The sequence below is a fragment of the Pristis pectinata genome, chromosome 1 (genome assembly GCF_009764475.1).
Source record: "Pristis pectinata isolate sPriPec2 chromosome 1, sPriPec2.1.pri, whole genome shotgun sequence".
NCBI lineage: Eukaryota > Metazoa > Chordata > Chondrichthyes > Rhinopristiformes > Pristidae > Pristis > Pristis pectinata.
Window position 1 is genome coordinate 50,129,235 of NC_067405.1, and position 22,136 is coordinate 50,151,370.

The window sequence follows — 22,136 nt, forward strand, 5'->3', positions numbered from 1 at the left end:
CAAAGGTACAGGTGAAGAAATTGCAGGAAATTTCAATTATCTAGATACCAACGGTAGTAAGGTCAGTGTAAAATGTATAGAGGGCACCGAATTCATAAAATGCATTCAGGTGAACATTTTTAGGCAGTATGTAGCAAGCCAACAAGATGCAAGGACATTTATGGATTTATTTTCAGTCAATGAAGCTGGCCAGGTAGAAGGACCATCAATGGGAGCATATTTTTGTGATACATAGAACACAGAACATTACAACACAGGAACAGGCCCTTCAGTCTAAGAAGTCTGTGCCGACCATGATGCTAAATTAACTAATCCCATTTGCCTGCACATGGTCTTCGTCCCTCCAGTCCATGCCTGTTCATGTGCCTGTCTAAATGTCTCTTAAACATTGCTATGTATCTGCTTTCACCACCTCTCTAAGCAACATGTTCCAGGCACCCACCATTCCCTGTGTAAAAGAACTTGCCTCTTAAATCTCCTTTAAACTTTTTCCCTTTCACCTTAAAGCTATACCCTCTCTAGTATTTGACATATCCACCCTGGGAAAAAGACTTTGACCACCTCCCCTGTCTATGCCTCCCATAATATTATAAACTTCTATCAGATCGCCCCTTCAGCCTTTAACGTTCCAGAGTAAACAATCCAAGTTTGTTCAACCTCTCCTTATAGCGAAAACCTCTTTCATCCAGGCAATATCCTGCTGAACCTCTTCTGCGCTCTTCAACCATTCGGTTCTTGAACCAACCGGCAAAACCCTAAACACTACAGTTTAGCAACATCATGACCACTTTAATCACTTTGCACTAAAATGGAGTTTTATTTGTTCCAATTGTATGTTTTCCTGTAAGAACTGTGTATAACTTATGTTTAATTTATGTTTTCCTTGTGAATGCCGCTGCAAGTAAGTTTTTCATTGCACCGTGCCTACATGTACTTGTGCACATGATCATAAACTCGACTCTGACCCTCTCCAAAGCCTCCGCATCCTTCTTGTGGTGCGGTGACCAGAACTGCACACAATACCCCAAATGTGGCCTAAGCAAAGTTTTATAGAGCTGAAACATGATTTCCCAACTTTTGTACTCAATACCCCGACTGACGAAGCAAGCATGCTGTGTGCATTCTCTACCACCTTTTCTACTTCTGTTGCCACTTTCAGGGAGCTATAGACTTGCATCCCAAGATCCCTCTGTATATCAATGTTCCTAAGTGTCCTGCCATTTACTCTATATTTTCCTTTGCAAAATCCAAAAGTGCAACCCTCACACTTGTCAAGAGTAAACTCCATCTGCCACTTCTCCACCCATATTTCCAACTGGTCTATATCCAGCCATATCCTTCAACAACCTTCCTCACTATCCACAACTCTGACAATTTTAGTGTCCTCTGCAAACTTACTAATTAGCCCACCTACACAAACAACAGAGGTCCCAAAACTGATCCCTGCAGAACACCACTGACCACAGAACTCTAGTCACTCCCACCACTGCCCTCTGTCTTCTAGGGCCAAGTCAATTTTGAATCCAATCTACCAAGTCACCGTTAATCTCATTTGCCTCAATCTTCTGGATCAGCGTATGAAATGGGACCTTGTTGAATGCTTTACTAAAGCCCTTGTGGACAATATCCATTGCCCTACCCTCATCGATCATCTCATGTGGAGTCATAGAGTAATACAGCACAGATATAGACCACTTCGGCCCAACGAGCCCATGCTGACCATGGTGCCTACCCATCTAGTCACAACTTCCTGTGTTCGGCCTGCCCCTCCATGTACCTATCCAAGTGCTTCTTAAATGATACTATTGTACCTGCCTCAACCACTTCCTCCGGCAGCTCGTTTCATATCACCACCACCCTCTGCCTGAAAAGTTGCCCTTCAAGTCTCTCTTAAATTTTTCCCCTCTCACCCTAAATCTATGCCACCTAGTTTTGCACTCCCCTACCCTGGGGGAAAAGACTGTTACCATCTACCTTATCTAGGCCTCTTATAATTTTATACACTTCTATAAGATCACCCTTCATTCTCCTACGCTCCAAGGAATAAAGACCTCGTCTGGCCAAGCTCTCCCTATAAACTCAGGCCCTCTAGTCCTGGCAACATCCTTGTAAATCTTCTCTGCCCTCTTTCCAGTTTAACCACATCTTTCCTATACCAGGGTCACAAAAGCTCTACACAGTACTCTAAGTGCAGCCTCACCAACGACTTATACAACTGCAACATAATGTCCCAACTCCTATACTCAGTGCCCTGACTGATGAAAGCCAGCATGCTAAACACCTTTTTCCCCACCCTGTCTACCTGTGATGCACTTGTACTCCTCGGTCCCTCTTGTTCCATTATACCCCCTAGTGCCCTACCACTCATATTACAAGTCCTACACTGGTTTAACTTTCCAAAATGCATCACCTCACACTTATCTGTATTGAAATCCATTTGTCACTCCTCGGCCCACTTTCCTAACTGATCAAGATCCCCCTATAATCTACGATAACCTTCTTCACTATCAATAATACCTCCTAATTTCTTGTCATCTGCAAACTTACTGATCAAGCCTTGTGCATTCACATCCAAATCATTTATATAAATAATGAATAACAAGGGCCCCCACACTGACTCCTGCGGCACACCACTAATCATCGGCCTCTACACCACCCTCTGCTTCCTACCTCCGAGCCAATTTTGATTCCACCTAAACAGCTCCCCCGGATGCCATGGGACCTAACCTTCCCGACCAGCCTACCATGCGGGTCCTTATCGAAGGCCTTGCTAAAAGTCCAAAGAGACAACATCCACTGCCCTACCCTCATCTACCATTTTGGTTACCTCTTCAAAAAACAAAACTCTAAAAGATTAGTCAAGCATGACTTTCCACACACATGCTGACTCCTCCTAATCCTTTGTCTATCTAAATGCTGGTAGATCCAGTCCCTCAGAATTTCTTCCAGTAATTTCCCCACTACTGATGTCAGGCTGACCAGCCTGTAGTTCCCAGGCTTGTCCTTGCTACCTCACTTAAACAACTGAACAAAAGTAGCCACCTTCCAGTCTTCGGGAACATCACCAGTGGCTAACGATAAAGCAAACATCTCCGCAAGGGCCTCTGCAATTTCTCCTCTAACCTCCCAAAGTCTCGCAAAGCACTTGGTCAGGCGCTGGGGATTTATCCAACTTAATGTGCTGTAAAGCTGCAAATCCCTCCTCCCTGGTAATATGAATGTTATCTAAAACATCTCCACTAGTTTCCCTTATCTCTTGAACAACCATGATTTTCTCCTCAGTAAATGAGGAGAAATATTCGTTACAAATCCCACCCATCTCCTGCGGCTCGAGACATAGGTGGCCCTGCTAATCTCTAAGGGGGCCTACTGTCTCCCTAGCCATCCTTTTACTTTTAATATAGCTATAGAACCTTTTGGGATTTTCCTTAACCTTACTGCCAGATCCATCTCATACCCTCTCTTTGCCATCCTGATTTCCCTCAAGAGTATTCTTAATCTTTCTATACTCAAGGGATTCGCTTATCCCCAATCTCCTAAGCACAATGTATACTTCCTTCTTTTTCTTGACCAGAGCCTCAGTATCTCTTGTCAGCCAAGGTTCCCAAAACTTGGACACAAGAGATTCTGCAGATGCTGGAATCTGGAGCAACACACACAAAATGCTGGAGGAACTCAGCAGGCCAGGCAGCATCTATGAAGAGAAATAAACAGTTGATGTTTCAAGTTGAGAACCTTCATAGGACTCCAGCATTTTGTGTGTGTTGTTCCCTAAACTTGCCAGGTTTACCCTTCACCCTAACAGGAACATGCTGCTCCTGGACTCTTGATATCACACTCTTAAAATCCTTTCACTTGCCATTCATTCCTTTCCCTTCAAAATTGAACAATGGAGTTATATGATAAAGAGATTTCAGGGGTACAGATAAACATGTTCCCACAAAAAGGGAATTTGTAAATGCACGTAAGATAAATGTTGAAGATTAAACATCAAACAATTTAAGACATAAATGAAGAATATCCATTACAGTTGAAATATTTATCTGAGGAACTTATAATCCACATACAAAATGTTAGTTATTTTGGGCCAGAGAATTTGCACTAAAACACCAAAAACTCACTCCTCATGTGAGAGACCTTAATAACTTCAGGGTATTTTACAACAAAAATGGTTTGTAAATACTTAAGCTTTTGTTAATTCACCTCATTAGAAATTCAACTGTCGCATCTTATATCTTATGCACTAGGGAAAACCACTGGGTGACACATTGCAGGATTGACTACTTACTACCATGAGCCAAGATGAGCACAAGAAGCAAGATATCATTAGTCTTTAAGGGTAATACAAAAAAAATGGTTTCAGAACTTTCAGGAGCTGTCTGACTCCTGCGATGGCATTTACCTCGACCAGCTTGCAGGTCAAAGTACATCACATAACTTGATTGACTAACCAGCTGATAGCTACCAGGTCAGAGAAAAGTTTTTGATTGGGAAGTCCCTCAATCCTGATTGTGGGTAATCTTGTTTGGGATTGATGGAGATTCCAGACAGAGTTTCTTTGTTTCACGTTTTATATCCAGGTAGAGGAAATGTTATCCTAATGATTTTGTTTTGAACTAAATTGTAGAGTGGAAAAACAAACTGAATTACTTGCTACCCACCTTTTGCCATCTTGTTTTTCCAAGTGGGTATTTTTTGATGGTAGAAATGATAATTCATAGTCTTCAGACCTAAAAATATGAAATACCTTTATTATCAAAGACTATTTTGTTGAAGTCAAACTCTACGACATGTTCAAAACCATGCTCAACAACTTGGATAATTTTTCTTCAAGGAAGAACTAAATTAAAAGGTAAAGTGTAGTGGTTAGTGTAACGCTATTACAGCGCCAGTGACCTGGGTTCAATTCCGGCCACTGTCTGTAAGGAGTTTGTACATTCTCCCCGTGTCTGCGTGGGTTTCCTCGGGTGCTCCGGTTTCCTTCCACATTCCAAAGACGTACGGGTTAGGAAGTTGTGGGCATGCTATGTTGGCGCTGGAAGCGTGGTGACACTTGCGGGCTGCCCCCAGAACACTCTACGCAAAGATGCATTTCACTGTGTGTTTTGATGTACCTGTGACTAATAAAGATATCTTATCTTATCTCATCTTAACTATCATTTGTTGATGCTACATGTAGAAAAGACAGCAACTGATCTGTTAAATGGCAAACAGTTCCCCTTACTTGAGATTTGCCAATGTTTTGATGACAGCAAATTCCCTCCGTTCTTTGGAAGGCATCCATCGATGTTTTTCTGCTAAGGCCAATGTTCTCCCTCCAAAGCCGAGCATGCATGAGAAACCAAATCGAAGCAGCCTATTATGACTACTAAAGGTGCAAACATCCACCTCTTGAAGGTTACCTAAAGCAAAAGGTAATATAAGAAATTTTTAAAAATTAAATTATTAACATTTTGCTACAAGATGCTGTCTGCTAAAATTCCATGTGGAGGTAGAGGGCACCATTATGAAATACATCAGTCTTCACTAAAGATGAGGGTCTTGTCAAAATTACAGTTAAACAACAAGCTTGCAGAGATGTTCAACAGGATAAAAATTGAGGAAGTATTTAAAAGATCTGATGCATTCAAATATCATCAATATCACCTGACTACTATCAATGCAATCTTCACTTGCTGAAGGGTGAAAACTGCAGAAGCTCCAGCCACAATATTCCAATAGATATGGGAGCAGTACCAAAGGGTTGGTGCATTGCACAATATACTATGGTTCAGAGAGGGCTAATCCCAGCAAATATAGTCAACAGGCCAATATCAGTGATAGAAGGATCGTAACCCTGGACAAAATTCTTTTGGCTGATGCTTTTGACTCTTGTGTCTCCAATACTACCCATAGTCCCACCTCTGGTATTTTAAATTAGTTTCAATGTTTGTCATCCATCAATAATGCTCTGAATCTTAAGGAAGATCAGTTTTGCCAGCATGAAATAAAGTTCATACAACGTTATGGAAACTGACAATAAATATTTTGATAGTGAAACTGAACTATGCAGCTTGTGTAAAATGGGCTAACATTATAATAAAAAGTTTCTTCCTTATTTTGTCAATGGACTCAATGGAAGAATATTTATATCAATTGGCTATTGATTCAGTCCAATGTGTAAGCAATATGACTCTTTATTTAAATTCCTTGAAGCTACACAAGGCAATCCATCATGATACAATATTTGACTGCAAAACTGAATGCCCAGCCTAACATACTGAAATCAATGAAACCATAAGAAATACATACCCATTATAATATGCATTGCTGCAGTACCTGGATGTTTAAGTCCATGCACAGAATATGCTAAGATATTAGTGGAACCTGAAAAACATATTTAACTATGTAAAAAATAAAAATTAAAACATTTATAAATTCTTATCTGTATAATTATCCTTTCTTCCTATTTCAAGGAGAGGAAGCAATCTAATTTCTTTTTGCATATTTTTGCATATGCATATTAAATAGCCCACAGAAGACAGAGGGTAGGGGTAGAAGGCTGTTATTCTGGCTGGGGATCCGTGACCAGTGGTGCTCTGTAAGGATCCATACTGGGATCTCCGTTTGTGATATATATCGATTTGGATTAAAATGTAGATAACTGGACAAGCAAGTTTGTGGATGACACCAAGATTGGTGGAGTTGTGGACAGCATGAAGGACTATCAAAGAATACAGCGGGATATAGATTAGTTACAGATTAGTTATATGGGCAGAGAGGTGGCAGATGGAGTTTAATCAGGGCAAGTGTGAGGTGTTGCATTTTGGAAGGTCAAATAAAAGGGGAAGGTATACAGTTAATGTTAGGCCCCTTAACAGGATTGAACTACAGAGGGATCTTGGGGTCCAAGTCTATAGTTCCCTAAAAGTGGTGGTTACGGAGTTGGCAAGGTGGTAAAGAAGGCGTATGGTATGCTTGTCTTCATTGGTAAGGGTGTTGAGTGTAAGAGTAAGGAAGTCATGCTGCAGTTATATAAAACATTAGTCAGACTGCACTGCAGTATTGTGTGCAGTTCTGATTGCCGCATTATAGGAAACATATGGAAAGGGTGCAGAAGAGGTTTACCAAGATGCTGCCTGGATTAGAAGGGATGATCTATAAGGAAAGGTTGGACAAACTTGGGTTGTTCTCAGCATCAAGGGCTGAGGGGAGACCTGATAGAAGTTTTTAAAATTATGAGAGGCATAGATAGGGAAAACAGTCAGAATCTTTTCTCCAGGGTAGAAATGTCAAATACCAGAGAACATGCTTTTAAGGTTAGAGGGCAGAAATTTAAAGGCAGTGTGAGGGGCAAGCTTTTTTTTTAAAAATGCTGAGAGTGGTAGGTTCCTGGAATGGGTTACCACGGGTGGTAGTGGAATCAAGCAGTTTGGTGGAGTTTAAGAGGTTTTGGATAGAAATATGAATATGAAGAGAATGGAGGGATATGGAATGATACACAGGAAGAGGACTTTTAGTATAAATTGGCATCAAGATCAGCACAACATGATGGGCCAAATGGCCTGTCACGTGCTGAACTGTTCTATGTTCTATTAAAACCCGCTGAACACTTTATTGGATAAATTATACCTTTGATTCTGCCCAAATAGAGTTTCTGCTTAATACATGAGATTCAGGACCTAATTATGGCTGAACTACCTGGGGCCAAACTGAAATAACACATTTGTTGACATTACTTCACTGCTGCCCATTTTGATTGCAAATCTAATTTCTTTTCCAGACATTTTGAAGAATCTCAGCTCCCAGATAAAACAAAAAAAATTTTTAAAAATACTTTCTTTTTGATTTTGTGTTTTCCATAGGTTCCATTCACTTATCATAGTTTACTAATTTATGAAAAACTTTGCTTCTTGTATATTTGATGCAAATTATGTCAGTAAAAATGCTTTAGATTTGGAATTATTTTTTTCTGATTCATGGGTGGCCGTGGTTCAAAATATCAGCATTTATTGTCCATCTCCAATAGCTCCTGAACTGAGGAGGCAATCAAGTGTTAACAATATTGGTCAGTTAGAACAAATAAGGATGGCAGATTTCCTTCCCCGAAGGATATCAAACAACCAGATCAGTTTTCATGATCACTGAACAATTTCATGCTTATTCTGACGGAGACGAGCTTCAATTCCAGATTTATTTAATTATTTGAATTTGAATTTCCCAGCTGCCCTGGTAGGATTCAAATTCAAGTCTTTAGATCAATAAGAAAATATATCCTGAAACACAAGTATCTTTTCCTGATTTCCTAGTAAATAACTCTATACGAGTCTACTTCGAGTGAAACAATGATAGTAACGCAAATCTATTAGTTATCTCATGAATTGTAATACTTGTTCTTTTGGCTTTAGAACAAAACAACAGCTCCATGGAGCAGACCATTAAGTGCTAAATGGTTTGATAATTTCAAGTGTAAAGAAATCCCCAAAGGCCACAAGTCTATCTGTTAAAGGTTACCTTGGTTTCTTCATTCTTGATTACATCAAATTTAAGACCAGAAATGTACCAGAGAAAGGAAAATAATAATAATAATAATAATACTAAAATAATAATATGACATGGGCAAATGACTTCACTTCAACGCAATTTTGCAGCAGAAAACAGATTTTGCACGAACAATCAAAACATCAATGTCCTTGAAGTGATATCTGCTATAACCTTTCCAGTTATATGCTTCTTTGCTGCCAACATTACACAGTTTTTTTTTAATATGCAAAACCAGAAAAGGCTGTAATTAACATCTATGCTCAAAGCACTAACATTGAAACCCTAAGTGGTAATTTTTGGATTGAGAAATTGCATAGTGACTTCAGGGATTAAATACACAATTTTCTTATGGCTTAAATTCAAATAAACAAATATATGATGCTTAAAAGGACTGAGGGGTACAGGTTCCCGGTGAATAAAAGAAGTGTGGGGGTAAAAGGTCCTGATGGGTTTAAATATGCATTTGGTTTAAACAACAAGCCAGGGAATTAACATAGAGACACAAGAGATTGTGGAAACTGGAATCTGGAACAAAGGACAAACTGCTAGAGGAACTCAGCGGGTCAAGCAGCATCTGTGGATACAGAGATCTTGGTATGCAGGATCTCGACCTGAAACATCGACTATCACTCTGTTCCACAGATGCTGCTTGACCCGCTGAGTTCCTCCAGCAGTTTTCTTTATCTGGTACTTGAATTAATCTAATAAATCAAGACAGGGCAGAACACCTCTAACCTGTGGAATGCACTTTCTGTGCCACGTGCGAAGTACAGGACACTTCTCATGTTCTGGACAATCATAGGTGCAGAAAGTGACATCAACCAAAGGAACCCAACCTCCAGGTTTTGAAGTTTGGCCAACAGTCATGTCACCCTGGTTCATCCATTAGGCCAAGTGAGCTGTAAACAGCTCAGTTCAGGAGGTGGTCACCCTGCAGCTCAAGAGATTGCAGTCAGAGAGGGAGTGGGTGACTGCCAAATTATCAATTGGAGAAGAGTCAACTTCGATGGGATGAGAACAGATCTGGCCTAGATAAATTGGAATTGAAGTTTGGCAGCAAAATTGCAATTGAACAGTGGAGATGTTTCATCTACAGTCTAGGTGCATTCCCATGACAGAGAAGAGTAGAAAAATTAAAGCAAGCATTCCACAGGTAACCAAAATGATTGATAGTAAAATAGAGCTGCAAACAAAAAAAAAGGCACATGATAATTGTAAGGTTATTAACACAAGTGAGAACCAGGCTAATTACAGAAAGTAGTCAGGAAAAGTACAAAAGGACATAAGACAGTCAAGGAGACAGCATCGGTTGGTAGCAAACATCAGAGTGAATCTAAAAATATTCTGTCACATGGATTGTAAGGAGAGGTGGGGTCACAAAGAGACCAAAAAGAAAATCCACTCCTGAAGACAGAGGGCATGGCTGAGGTATTAACTGAGTACTTTACATCTGTCTTCATCAAGGATGATGATGCTGCTGGAGACTTGACAAAGAAACATGTAGTGTAGGATCTGGATGAGCTGAAAGTAGATAAAGAGAAGGTAATAGAAAGGCTAGCTACAGTTAAACAAAATAAATGATCTGGTCCAGATGGAATATGGTTTAGAGGGCCAGTCCACATTTCTCCTATGGAATTGTAAATATTACACATCTTGCCCAAGAAAGAAGATAGAGATAAACCCTATAACTACAGATCAGTTTAACCTCAGTGGTGGGGAAAGTTCAACAAACAATAATTTGGGGCAGAATGAGCAGATTGATTCAAGAAAGACAGAATGGAGTTGTTGAAAGAAAATCAAGTCAAACTAATTTAACAGAGATATTCAATGAAATAATGAAGCACAGCGATGAGGGGAATGTGACTGATGTGGTCTTTATGAACTTTCAAAAGCCAGTTATAAAGTGCCACATAATGGGCTTGTCATCATGACTGAAGGCCATGGAGTAAAAGGAGTTGCTTGTAGTAGCAGGAACAGAAAATAGGCTAAGCTAAGGAAACAGATTGGTGGTGAAATGTTTCTTTGACTGGAAAGAAATGTACAGTGGAGATGCCCAGGGGTTGATAAGAGGAACTCTGCTCTTTTTAAGACTTAGACTTGTATGCACAGGGCATAATTTCCAAATGTGCAGATGACACAAATGTGAAGGTGTAACAGAGCCTTGCAGACATAGATTGGCTGATAGGTGGTAAGTGGCAGGTGAAATAGAATATTGAGAAATGAGGTGTTACATTTTGGGAGAAAGAATGAGAAGAGACAATTTAAGCTAGAGGTCACACATTAACAGAGAGAGATCTAACAGCTATATGTGTTTAATTCAATGAAAGTGGCAAAGCAGACTGAAAAATGGTTAAAAAATACATATGGCATCTTTGGTCTTGTAAATAGAAGCACAGGTCAAGGAGGTAACAATGAAACACAGGTTTAGCCATAAATCAAGTACCGTGTCAGTTAGGAGTCCCACACTTTAGAGATGCTGTGGGAATGATTTGTTAAAGTGATCCTAGGGACATTGGTTATGTGGATAGACTGGAGAATCTGTGATTGTGCTCCTTCAAACAGTAGTTATTTAAAATTATGAAAGGTACAGACAGAGTAGGTAGAAGCCTTCAGAGGAAGGATCAAAGACAAAGTGACACAGAAAAAACATGATTGGTAAGTGAACCAAAACTAACAACAGGAAAAACATCGCATGTATTGCAGATTAAAATATATTGTTCAAAAGAGAGCCGGATGGAGTATCTGTAGGGAAAGAATTTACCAGGCTTTGGGAAAAATGCAAAGGATTGGGTTGAGACAGATTGCTCCTACACAGAACTTGTTTAGATTCAATAGGCTGAATGGCCTCCTCCTATGCTGCAACCACTCTTTAATTCTGTGCTCATTACCATAGCTGGAATGACCTTAATAGCCTTGCTCTATTCTTCAGTTTTAAATTAAAGCTACAGTACATTTTGATGCTGAATGCCCTATTATTACCAACATCTCTCGTTTGGTTTGTATTTTCAGCAGATGATATGAACACTGAAATAATCTAACTTGAGGAATACTAGTTCTCCAAGTGTCAAAAATACAAACTCTGGTTGATGCTATTTAGTACAAACTCTCACTGTCAACTCATCTCAGATCAACTGAGCACAAAGCAGGGAGTGAACATGGCAATCCATAACAGATCATGCGAGTGTAACCACTCAATTTATTTAGGGCAAACTTGACAGTTTTGCCAGAAAATTCAGTTTTATCACAGCAATACCAAGCTCGGAATCAAATGCAAATGACTATGTGCAACCCACTTTAATTGTTATACATCATCATGCAACCTAATCCAATGAACAAACATGATAAAGACTATACATCATTGAAAACACCTACAGCACAGAAATTATGCTCAAAATTTGCAAAGAATTGAGGACTGTAAGCCATATCATTCCTCTGTCCATCATGTGTATAAACTCTGCAATTGTTTAATTTAAAAAAAGTGTTAAAATTACTTCAGGTAGAAGGAAACCTTTGCTCCAAGTTATGGAAATAAATGTGGGAGGGATTCTTAACTCCCAAAACAAAAAGGATCTAATTGTGAGAGTATGCTCAAGAATAAAATCATTATTGATAAGCAACATGTGCAATGCATTCTGAATACATTTAATGATTAATTTTATTCGTATTTTGATGGGAGGGCTTATGTTATACATATTTGCATTATTTGTCTCTAAGACCAAGTTGCAATTGAGAGAAAGCGAGCAGCCAATCCACTTTAATCTCCACCTATGCTGAGCACTTCTGCATAGTGAAATGACAAGAATTAAGAATTTACCTCAAGCCCATTGAAACCCACAGCTTCTCTTCCCCATGATCCTCTTCCGTTAAGCTTCTCCATCTCATATAATTTTAACAATGTCATCTTCCATGTGAGTGCTTCCAACATGTCTTTCTTTCTCCTCAATTGAGGAAACCCTTCCAACATAGAAACATGTCCCTGCCATCTTTTATACTTCCATTGTCATTCTTTCCCTTCCTCTCAGTCCTATAACAGGATTCCCAGTGACCTCATCTTCCACCAACCTCCATTCACATTCATCAGATTATACCCATTTCTGACACCAAGATGATCAGACACGTCTTTCCTTCCTCCCCAGCATTCCTAATGGACCAAAACCTTGGGAACACATGAACTCCTTTCCACTATCCCATTCTACCTCCACCTTCATCAGCTCCACTCTCGCATTTAATCACTGAAGATAAAACACTTGCCTTTTACATCCTTTCCCACTGTCCTGCACTGCATTTTCACTTCTTTGAGTTGAGTATTTTAAGTTCATTGTTCTTGATTCCATCTCCAATTTGCTGAAGATCTGTGTTTGGTCTGCCAGTGTGACCCCAGGCTTATTGTCACCTGTAGTCTTAAACCTTCAATTCCACCCTATTCTACACAGCAGGTCCTTGGTCTCCTTACACATTTCAATGAATTTCAACATCAAATTAAGAGAAATCAAATCATCTTCCCACTAATCATCTTACGTTTCTGTACAACAATGAATTCAACATTTGTGTGGCTAAGTTTGCGGATGACACCAAGATAAGTGGAGGAGTAGGGAGCATAGAGGAAATAGAAAGAATGCAGAGGGACCTAGACAGTTTAGGAGAATGGGCAAGGAAATGGCAGATGAGATTCAATGTTGAGAAATGTGCAGTTGTACACTTTGGAAGTAGAAATAAGCGGGTAGATTATTATCTAGAAGGAGAGAAGATTGATAGTGCGGTAGTACAAAGGGACTTGGGGGTACTCGTACAAGATACCTTAAAAGTTAACCACCAGGTTGGATCGGTGGTTAAGAAAGCGAATGCTATGTTGGCATTCATCTCGAGAGGTATAGTGTATAAAAGTAAGGAAGTGTTGATGAGGCTCTACGGGGCGCTAGTGAGGCCTCATTTGGAATACTGTGCGCAGTTTTGGGCCCCGCATCTTAGGAAGGATGTGCTGACGTTGGAGAGGGTTCAGAGGAGATTTACGAGAATGATTCCAGGAATGAAAGGGCTTAAGTATGATGAGCGTTTGTCGGCTCTTGGACTGTACTCGCTGGAGTACAGAAGGATGAGAGGGGACCTCGTAGCGACATTTAAAATGTTGACAGGTAAGGATAGAGTAGATGTGGCTAGGCTGTTTCCCTTGGTGGGCGTGTCCAGGACCAGAGGGCACAATCTTAGAATTAGAGGGTACAGTTTCAAGACAGAGATGAGGAGAAGTTTCTTTACCCAGAGGGTGGTGAAATTGTGGAACTCCTTGCCACGCACAGCAGTGGAGGCCAGATCAGTGGGGGTATTCAAGGAGGAGATAGACAGATATCTAAATAGTCAGGGTATCAAGGGATATGGGGATAAGGCTGGCAAATGGGATTAGAATAGTTTTTTTTTCTCTCTCTTTTTTTCCCACCCCATTTCTTTTTCCCTTTTCCTTGGAGCAGACTCGATGGGCCGAATGGCCTGCTTCTGCTCCCTTATCTTGTGATCTTGTGATTTTCAAGTAATGAGCAAATGTAGCATTTTCTGCTTCAATTTCAGATTTCCACCATCTGACGTACTTTTCTTCAGTAATTTCAGAAAATGCTTCTTCTATTCACACTTCCTCTGAACTACATTATTTCACTCATTTGCATTGCACGTCCTCCTCAGGTTTCTGCCATCATAGAAGGCAGAATTTTAATTTGATCTACTCCTCATAAATGACAGCACTGGATTCAGAAAAGGTTATGAGGCAAGACAGCATTCCCAATGTAGTGCTGAAGAACTAATATGTATCACGCACTCTAAAACTTTCAATATCAAGGTAACAGAAGGTGTTGTTGATAGTTTGTTTGTGAGAAAGGCACCACGTCATTAGCCTCGGTCTAGAGAGGTGAGAGTTCACATTAAAGCAGAATGTGGAATGAAGCAATCCTAGCAATACTTAAGATTATGGGAATCAAGAGGAAAAAAGTCTCCACAAACTGGAATCATACCCAGCACAAAAGGAAGAAGAAAGTGTATTGGAGGTTACTCACCTCAGCCCCAGAACATCACTGCGGAATTTTGTCTTAGACCCAGCCCCCTTCAACTGCTTCCTAAATGATCTTCTTTCCATCAATGTGGTGTCTGGAGTAGAGTGGGAAGGCCAGATGCATTTGCAACTGACCTCCAGCACTTTCTGTACTTCTGTGTTGCAGTGTCCAAGCACACGTGTGAAAGTCTGGAATGCACTAAGACACGTGCTGCAGTTATCTGACCATTCTCTAAGAATCACTGGCTAGCTGTAAACAGAACCCAACCCAATATTCCGAGATACAAGATAGGAAAGGGGAAAACGGTGAGTGGTTGCACTGATTAAGATATAGTGCTGGTGAGGAAAGGTATCATTGTGAGGTTGAACGCAAAACATTTGATTGTATTTAAGAAGCAAGAACAGAAGCATGGTACTGCAGACGTTCTGGAGGCCACCTCACAGTTACAGGGTTATAGGCAGATAATATGTCAGGACGCTGATCTCTAGAGAGATTACTGAATGTGCAAGAATTATGGAGTGGTTACATAGGCAGATTTCAACTACCCCAGTATTGATTGGAATAATTTAAAATGACAAAGGCAAGGACTTTCCAGATTGTGCTCAGGAGAACTTCCTGATCAGTATTTTTTCAAATCACTGAGGAAGAACACATTTTTGAATAGATACTGATACATAAGATGGGCAGAGTGGACCAAGTATCAGTGGGAGAACACAGAAAGCCATGATCATTGAATCATCAGGTTTAAAATAATGATGGAGAAAGGCAAGGCAAGTCTAAAAGTAGAACTTCTCAGTTGAAGGAAAGCTAATGGCAATCTATCACAGAGTCATAGACACATGCAGCACAGAAACAGGCCCTTTGGCCCACCAAGTCTGTGCCACCATCAACTATCCATTTACACTAATCCTACATTAATTTCATTTTTCTTATTCTCCCCATATACTCGTCTACCACTCCCCCCCAACACACACAGATTCTACCACTCACCTACACAAGGGGCAATTTACAGTGGCAAATTAACCTACCAACCTGCACATGTTGTTATGTGGGAGAAAGCCACAGCACCTACAGGAAACCCAAACAATCAAAGGTAGAACATATAAACTCTTAAAAAAAACCTTAATAGATCAGGATTGAACCCATGTCTCTGGTGTTTTGAGACAGCAGCTGTACTAGCTAGGGTTTAGCCAAGATAAAGTAGAACCAAATATTCGTAGGCAAAATTGTTACAGAACAATGAGTAAACTTTAAATTGCAGCTATTTCAGGCACAGGCCACAGGGTGGGGGAAACAAGAGTCAAAATAACAGACGAAAACCAGACTAAATAAACTGACAGGGGTGTAAAGGGAAAAATAGATTAAGCAGAGAGATCAGATGGAAAATACAGTTAACAGAAAAGGGAATCACAAATACTTCAGATTGTAGATAATAACCAGGTAGTAAGAGGAGAGATAGGCCAATTAGGGATAAGAAAGGTAATTATGCATAGTGTCAGAAGGCATTGCCGAAATATTAAACTGTATCAAGGAAGAGGATGTCACCAAAATATCAACACAGGAATAGCAAAGAAAATAAATGGATAAACGAGGAGAGTGTCGAGGGAGGGTGGTTTGGATGCTATGGTCTTCCAATGTTCCCTACATTAGGGAGATGCCAGATGACTGGAAAACGGCAAATATAACACTCTTGTTCAAGGTGGGATACAAAGACATGCCCAGCACCTGACAGCTAGTCAGTTTAACCGGCAATGTAATTATTAAAGGCAAATCATGTTTAATGAACCTGATTGAACTGTTTCACGAGCTTACAGAGAAAGTTGATAAAGGAAATAGAGCAGATGTTGTTTAAGTGCATTTTTAAAAGGCATTAAATAAAGTTCCATAAAAAAAGGTTATCTTGCAAAGTTAAGGCACATAATATCAAAGGGTCGGTAGCAGTAAGGAAAGAAAACAAAGTCAGTAGAAAGCAGCATAAATGGTTGATATTTCAGCCTGCAGTGGTAAATTGGAGCTTTCCAGGGGTAGTGCCGGGATCATTCCTTTTTATACATACAAGTGTATATACATGACATGGGCATAGAGTAAAACTTCTAAATTTGCAAATGACACATCATATTTTCAAGTTATAAACAGTGAAGGAGACAGTAGTAGATTGCAAGAGGCCATAATCAGCTTGGCTGACTGGCAAATGAAACTCATTACAAAGAACTGTGAGGAGACATTGTAGTAGAAAGAACAATGAAGACAATTTAGACTGAATGATGTGGGTCAGAAGGCTATGCCAGAACAGGGATTGAGGGAAAGGGAACTGGATAAGTACTTGTAGAACTGTGGGGAAAGAATGAAGAAATGGACTGATGGGCTTGCTCTATGAGGAGCTGGCACAATCTTGATGGGCTCAATAGTCTCCTGTGTTAATTTAGTTTCTCCTTGCTCTACATTTTGAAACTTACTATGTTTTGACGAAAGGTGACCAACCTGAAAGGTTAACTTTATTTCTTCTCCATTTGGTACTGTCTGGCCTGCTAATATTTCTCAGCATTTCTTTTAATTTAAGAGTAAGAGCTCAATACATTGGTTGATTTTTTTTCCATGATATTTCATTTCATTATTCTGTTCTGTAATGCTCGAGACCTGTGGCTGGCAATCTGAGGCTCTGGTGCCACATCAGCACTTTAAGGACATGCATGCAGCTCCTGATCTATGGAACAGAGACTGAAATCTCAGGCATGCACAAGTACGCATGCACAAACCAGGCCTGGGGGACATCGGGAATCATTCTGAGAAGGCAGGACTCTCAATGGCACAAACCGCAATTTCAAAGAGCTCTTTTAAAGAATCTTTACAGATACAATAGGCTGTCACAGATTCTTTGAATTACCTGGGCACAAGGGACTGACCTCGGAACCAGGGAATGGCCTTGGACAGGGCAGCAGAGAACAGTTTGGGATAAGCAGGTCTCTCACTGACATGAAATGTGGTTTTAAAGATCTCTTTTAAAAGGTTGTTATGGAATGAAGGGCTGCAGGATTCTTGAATTGCCACCCTTACACAAGACTCTCACAGATTTTACTCTGGTTAGCATTAGGACACGTATATGATTGAGGGATAACCAGATAACACTTTTGTAGTGAAGTGTTTTTTAACGGTGGACAAGGAGGAAATGCATCTATATTCCTGATTTAGGAGAGTAGGAGATATTTGCCCTCTGATATTAAATTGTGAATTGCTAGCTTTTTGAAGTAAACACTTAGCTTTTACCTTTTTGCTTTCTACTTATCTGCTCTCTATTCCAGTTCCAATACTCAACCTGAACCAGTAATTCATTTCTTTCTTCCATGGACTATGCCTAACTTGCTGAATATTCCAGGATTTTGTTTTTATTTCAAATTTTCACGTTTTTTTTTAAATTTTTGAGTTTATTCTTCTGAATAGCTTTGTGTGTTACCTTTAGTGTTTAGTGGCTAGATTTCAGGAGCAAGCAACCAGCAGATCCTGCATTTCTTCTATCACTTTCGCTTACTAATATAATATTGGCAACATTAGCACATACATCCACATGAACACAGCGCGCACACACTCAGTAACAGACAAATAGATGTTTATGAACATCAATAAACAACTATTGCATTATAATTTGACATACTACTACCCTGCTATTCAATTGTTGAAATAGAGGTCATATGCTTTGCAAATTTTAAGATATTAGTTCTATTAGTTTTAAGATAGTGGTGGAAAAAGGATAGGACAGGTCCACAGGTTAGGGTCTGAAACTGAAGAAGGGATAATTTTGGGGGAACTAGGCAGGATATATCAGAGGTTGATTGGGTGAGCCTGTTTGAAGGAAAAGGAATGAAAGGCAAATGGGAGGATTTTAAGAGTGTGATATCAGGAGTCCAGGAGCAGCATGTTCCTGTTAGGGTGAAGGATAAACCAGGCAAGCTTAGGGAACCTGGCTGATGAAAGATAGAGGTTCAAGTCAAGAAAAATAAGTAAGCATACATTGGCTTTCGGAGGTCAGGGTTGAGTGAATCTCTTGATGACTATAAAAAGATTAAGAATACCCTTAGAAGGGAAATCAGGAGGCAAAGAGTGGGTATGAGATGGATCTGGCAGGCAAGGTTAAGGAGAATCTATAGCTATATTAAGAGTAGAAGGGTGGCTAGGAAGAGAGTAGGTCCCCAGGGCTGCCTATGTCTCGAGCCACAAGAGATGGGTGGGGTTTTTAAAGAAACATTTCTCCTCTGTGTTTATTGAGGAGAAAATCATGGTTGCCCAAGAGACAAGGGAAACAGGTGGAGATATTTTGGAGGACATTCATATTACCAGGGAGAAGGGATTTGCAGCCTTACAGCACATTAAGGTGGACAAATCCCCCATGACCAAGTGCATCCTCAGACTTTGTAGGAGGCTAGAAAAGAAACTGCGGAGGCCCTTGTGGAGATATTTGCTTTATCATTACCCACAGGTGAAGTTCCCAAAGACTGGAAAGTTGCTAATGTCATTCCTTTGTTTAAGAAGGGTAGCAAGGACAAGCCAGGGAACTACAGGCTGGTCAGCATGACAGCAGTAGTGGAGAAGTTACTGGAGGTAATTCTGAAGGACAGGATCTACCAGCATTTGGATAGACTAAGTTTGATTAGGAGGAGTCAGCATGGCTTTGTGCATGGGAAGTCGTGTTTGGTGAATCTTTTAGTGTTTTTTGAAGAGGTAACCAAAAGGGTAGATGGAAGGTAGGGCAGTGGATATGGTCCATTTGAACTTTAGCAAGGTCTTCAACAAGGTCCCATTGATCTGGAAGGTTAAGTCCCATAGAATCCAAGGAGAACTGGTTAGGTGGATTGAAAATTGGCTCAGAGATAAGAAGCAGAGGGTGGTGGTTGAAGGTTCTTTCTCGAAATGGAGGCCGGTGACTAGTGGTGTGCCCCAGGGGTCAGTGTTCGGACCCTTATTGGTCGTTATTTATATAAACGATTTGGATGTGAACGCACAAGGCTTGATTGGTAAGTCTGCAGATGACATGAAATTAGGATGTGTTGTTCGCAGTGAAGAAGGTTATCCTAGATTACAGGGGGATCTTGATCAGTTAGGGAAGTGGACCAAGGAGTGAAAAATGGATTTCAATACAGATAAGTGTGAGGTGGTGCATTTTGGAAAATCAAACCAGCATGGGACTTGTACTATGAATAGTAGGGCACCAGGGAGTGTCTCTCTCCAACTTGGAGTGCTGTGTACAGTTCTGGTCACTCTGTTACAGAAAAGACATGGCTAAACCAGAAAGAGTGCAGAGAAGATTTACGAGGACGTTGCCAGGTCTAGAGGGCCTGAGTTATAGGGAGTAGTTGGCCAGGCTAGGTCTTTATTCCTTGGAACAGAGGAGAATGAGGGGTGACCTTATAAAAGTGTTTAAAATTGTGAGAGGCATAGATAAGGTGGATGGTAAGAGTCTTTTCCCTAGGGTAGGGGAGTCCAAAACTTGGGGCATAGGTTTAGGGTGAGAGGGGCAAAATTTAAAAGGGACCAGAGGGGAAACTTTTTCACGCAGAAGGTGATGAGTATGTGGAAAGAGCTGCCAGAGGAAGTGGTTGAGGCAGATACAATAGTATCATTTAAGCAGCACTTGGATAAGTACATGGAGGGGAGAAGCCTGGATGGATATGAGCTCAATGTAAGAAATTGGAACCAGCTGGCTGGGCACTGTGGTTGGCATGGACTGGTTGGACCAAAGGACCTGTGTCTGTGCTATATTACTCTATGACACTATATTGCACTTCTGAATGAATTTGAAAAATGGCTTTCACTATTTGGGATTCTACCCATTCTGCTGCCTGTTTCAGCTCAGGTGTTTTTTTTCAAGAAAACCCTTTGCCTATCAAAACACCAGGGCAATCAATAAAATCTCACATAGCTCTAGGATTACGTCTTCCAGATAAACATAAAATGCTAGTACAAGCATTAAATATTTTCTACATTAATTATAGATCCATTCTTTTCCTGGTGGAGGCTGGCAAAAATGGAAATGCATTAAACAGGCAATGAAAATCTGGAAAATACTGGCATGAATATATAAACAACTACCGCTTCATTTCAACTTGGGTGCCAGAATTTGTATTTTCCCATATTGGCTGACAGTTTGATTGGTGGAAGTAGACATTTCAGAGTCTAAATCTGCTGTGTTGCTCATGTGGTAAACAGATATTCTGGGTTCTAATAAAGTGACCTATACAGATACTTGTCAGTTTCCTGGTTCTCAAGAATCTCTAGAGGCCTCAAATGAAAACATGGGCAGATTGTGCAACTGAGAGTGAACAGCTTGGGCAGGCATGAAAACAGAGAATTTTCTAACCAAGTCACTATTAACATTCTCAGTATATTAAAGAGACACTGCTCAACATGAGTGCTGATAAATTAATAAACATAATATGGAAAAAATAATTACACGAAATTTACACAGGAGGAAGCAATTTAGTAGGTAGTCAAAATGAAAGATCAAGTATTGTTCTATCTATTTTCTGCCATTTGGTAGCAATCTTTTCAACTCAAACTACAGCAAGATTGAACTGAAGACAAGGGGGATTTTAATAGTTCAGGTAAAGCATGACTAATGGTTACATCAAGCCAAAATCATTTTAAAAATTGTCCTTGAAAGTGTGAGCATTTCTGCACAACAATTAACTTAATTAACTAGACACATGCATATTCATAAAGCTGTTAATGTCTCCCCTGTTCAAACTGATAAATGTGATGTAATGACTTTCTATTCAAGCATATCTAAAATTCTTCAGAAAACTACGTTAACCTTAGCAGCTTATTCTTGATTATTTCCCTTAATAATGTTGAAGTAAAACCAAATAACATTTTGCCAAAAAACACAATCACAGGAATATAATGAGCTAACTGTAACTAGACATTGAAGCTTATATCCTAAGCTACACAACCCACAAACTGGAATTTTGTACACTGCTTTAGAAATCCTTTAATTTGTTGTCAGCTTAAAGCATGATGCATCTTAATTACTCCCTCCTCACATGTCTTTGTGGCATCAGAACAAAAGCAAACTATTAGAAGGGTTTGCTTTGCAGATCACAAAAACATATTCATTCCAAAGCATCATCTTAGCAAAACATATGGTACACTTCATCTGATTGTCCTAAATATTATATTTATAAGAAAAATCAAATCACTATTAACTAATTAATGCTGAAATGTTTCTGAAAGACGGAGGCACAATTTGTAATTGACATCTCAGAAACTGTGTGATCCTCTGAGTTACCATACGACTTAGGATAGAAAATCAGCCAATGGATTAAAAGTACCACTTTAAATCCAACCAAAAGTTTGAAATCCAGTTACAAAAAAAGGAGAATTACAATCCCACTTTTAAGACACACTAGAATTATATACTGCCCCTTGTATATCGGCTAATGTAGAATGGGCTCACCTTACAACCCAACTTCATCCCAAAGGAGGGTCTTCTGCCCTCTCAAACTGAAGAGTGGTGTTTCTTTGTTTCTTTTGCATTCTTTAAATAAACTTTAAGAACTGAGACAGGATGTTTGCTATTACATTTACTCA

The 22,136-nt window shown here is 39.9% G+C and overlaps 1 protein-coding gene across 7 annotated transcripts in view; it reads right to left on the reverse strand.

The window, feature by feature from the left end:
* cerkl (ceramide kinase-like) overlaps positions 1-22,136 on the reverse strand; it is a 134,289-nt gene that overhangs the window by 6,920 nt on the left and 105,233 nt on the right. For 6 of the 7 annotated variants that reach the window (XM_052022182.1, XM_052022209.1, XM_052022202.1 and 3 more), the window contains 3 exons: positions 6,292-6,366; positions 5,225-5,402; positions 4,662-4,730 (listed from right to left, as the gene is read on the reverse strand). In XM_052022182.1, the coding sequence (XP_051878142.1) occupies positions 4,662-4,730; positions 5,225-5,402; positions 6,292-6,366 (322 nt within the window). The remainder of the gene's footprint in view (positions 1-4,661; positions 4,731-5,224; positions 5,403-6,291; positions 6,367-22,136) is intronic. The other variant, XM_052022173.1, reaches the window with a different exon arrangement.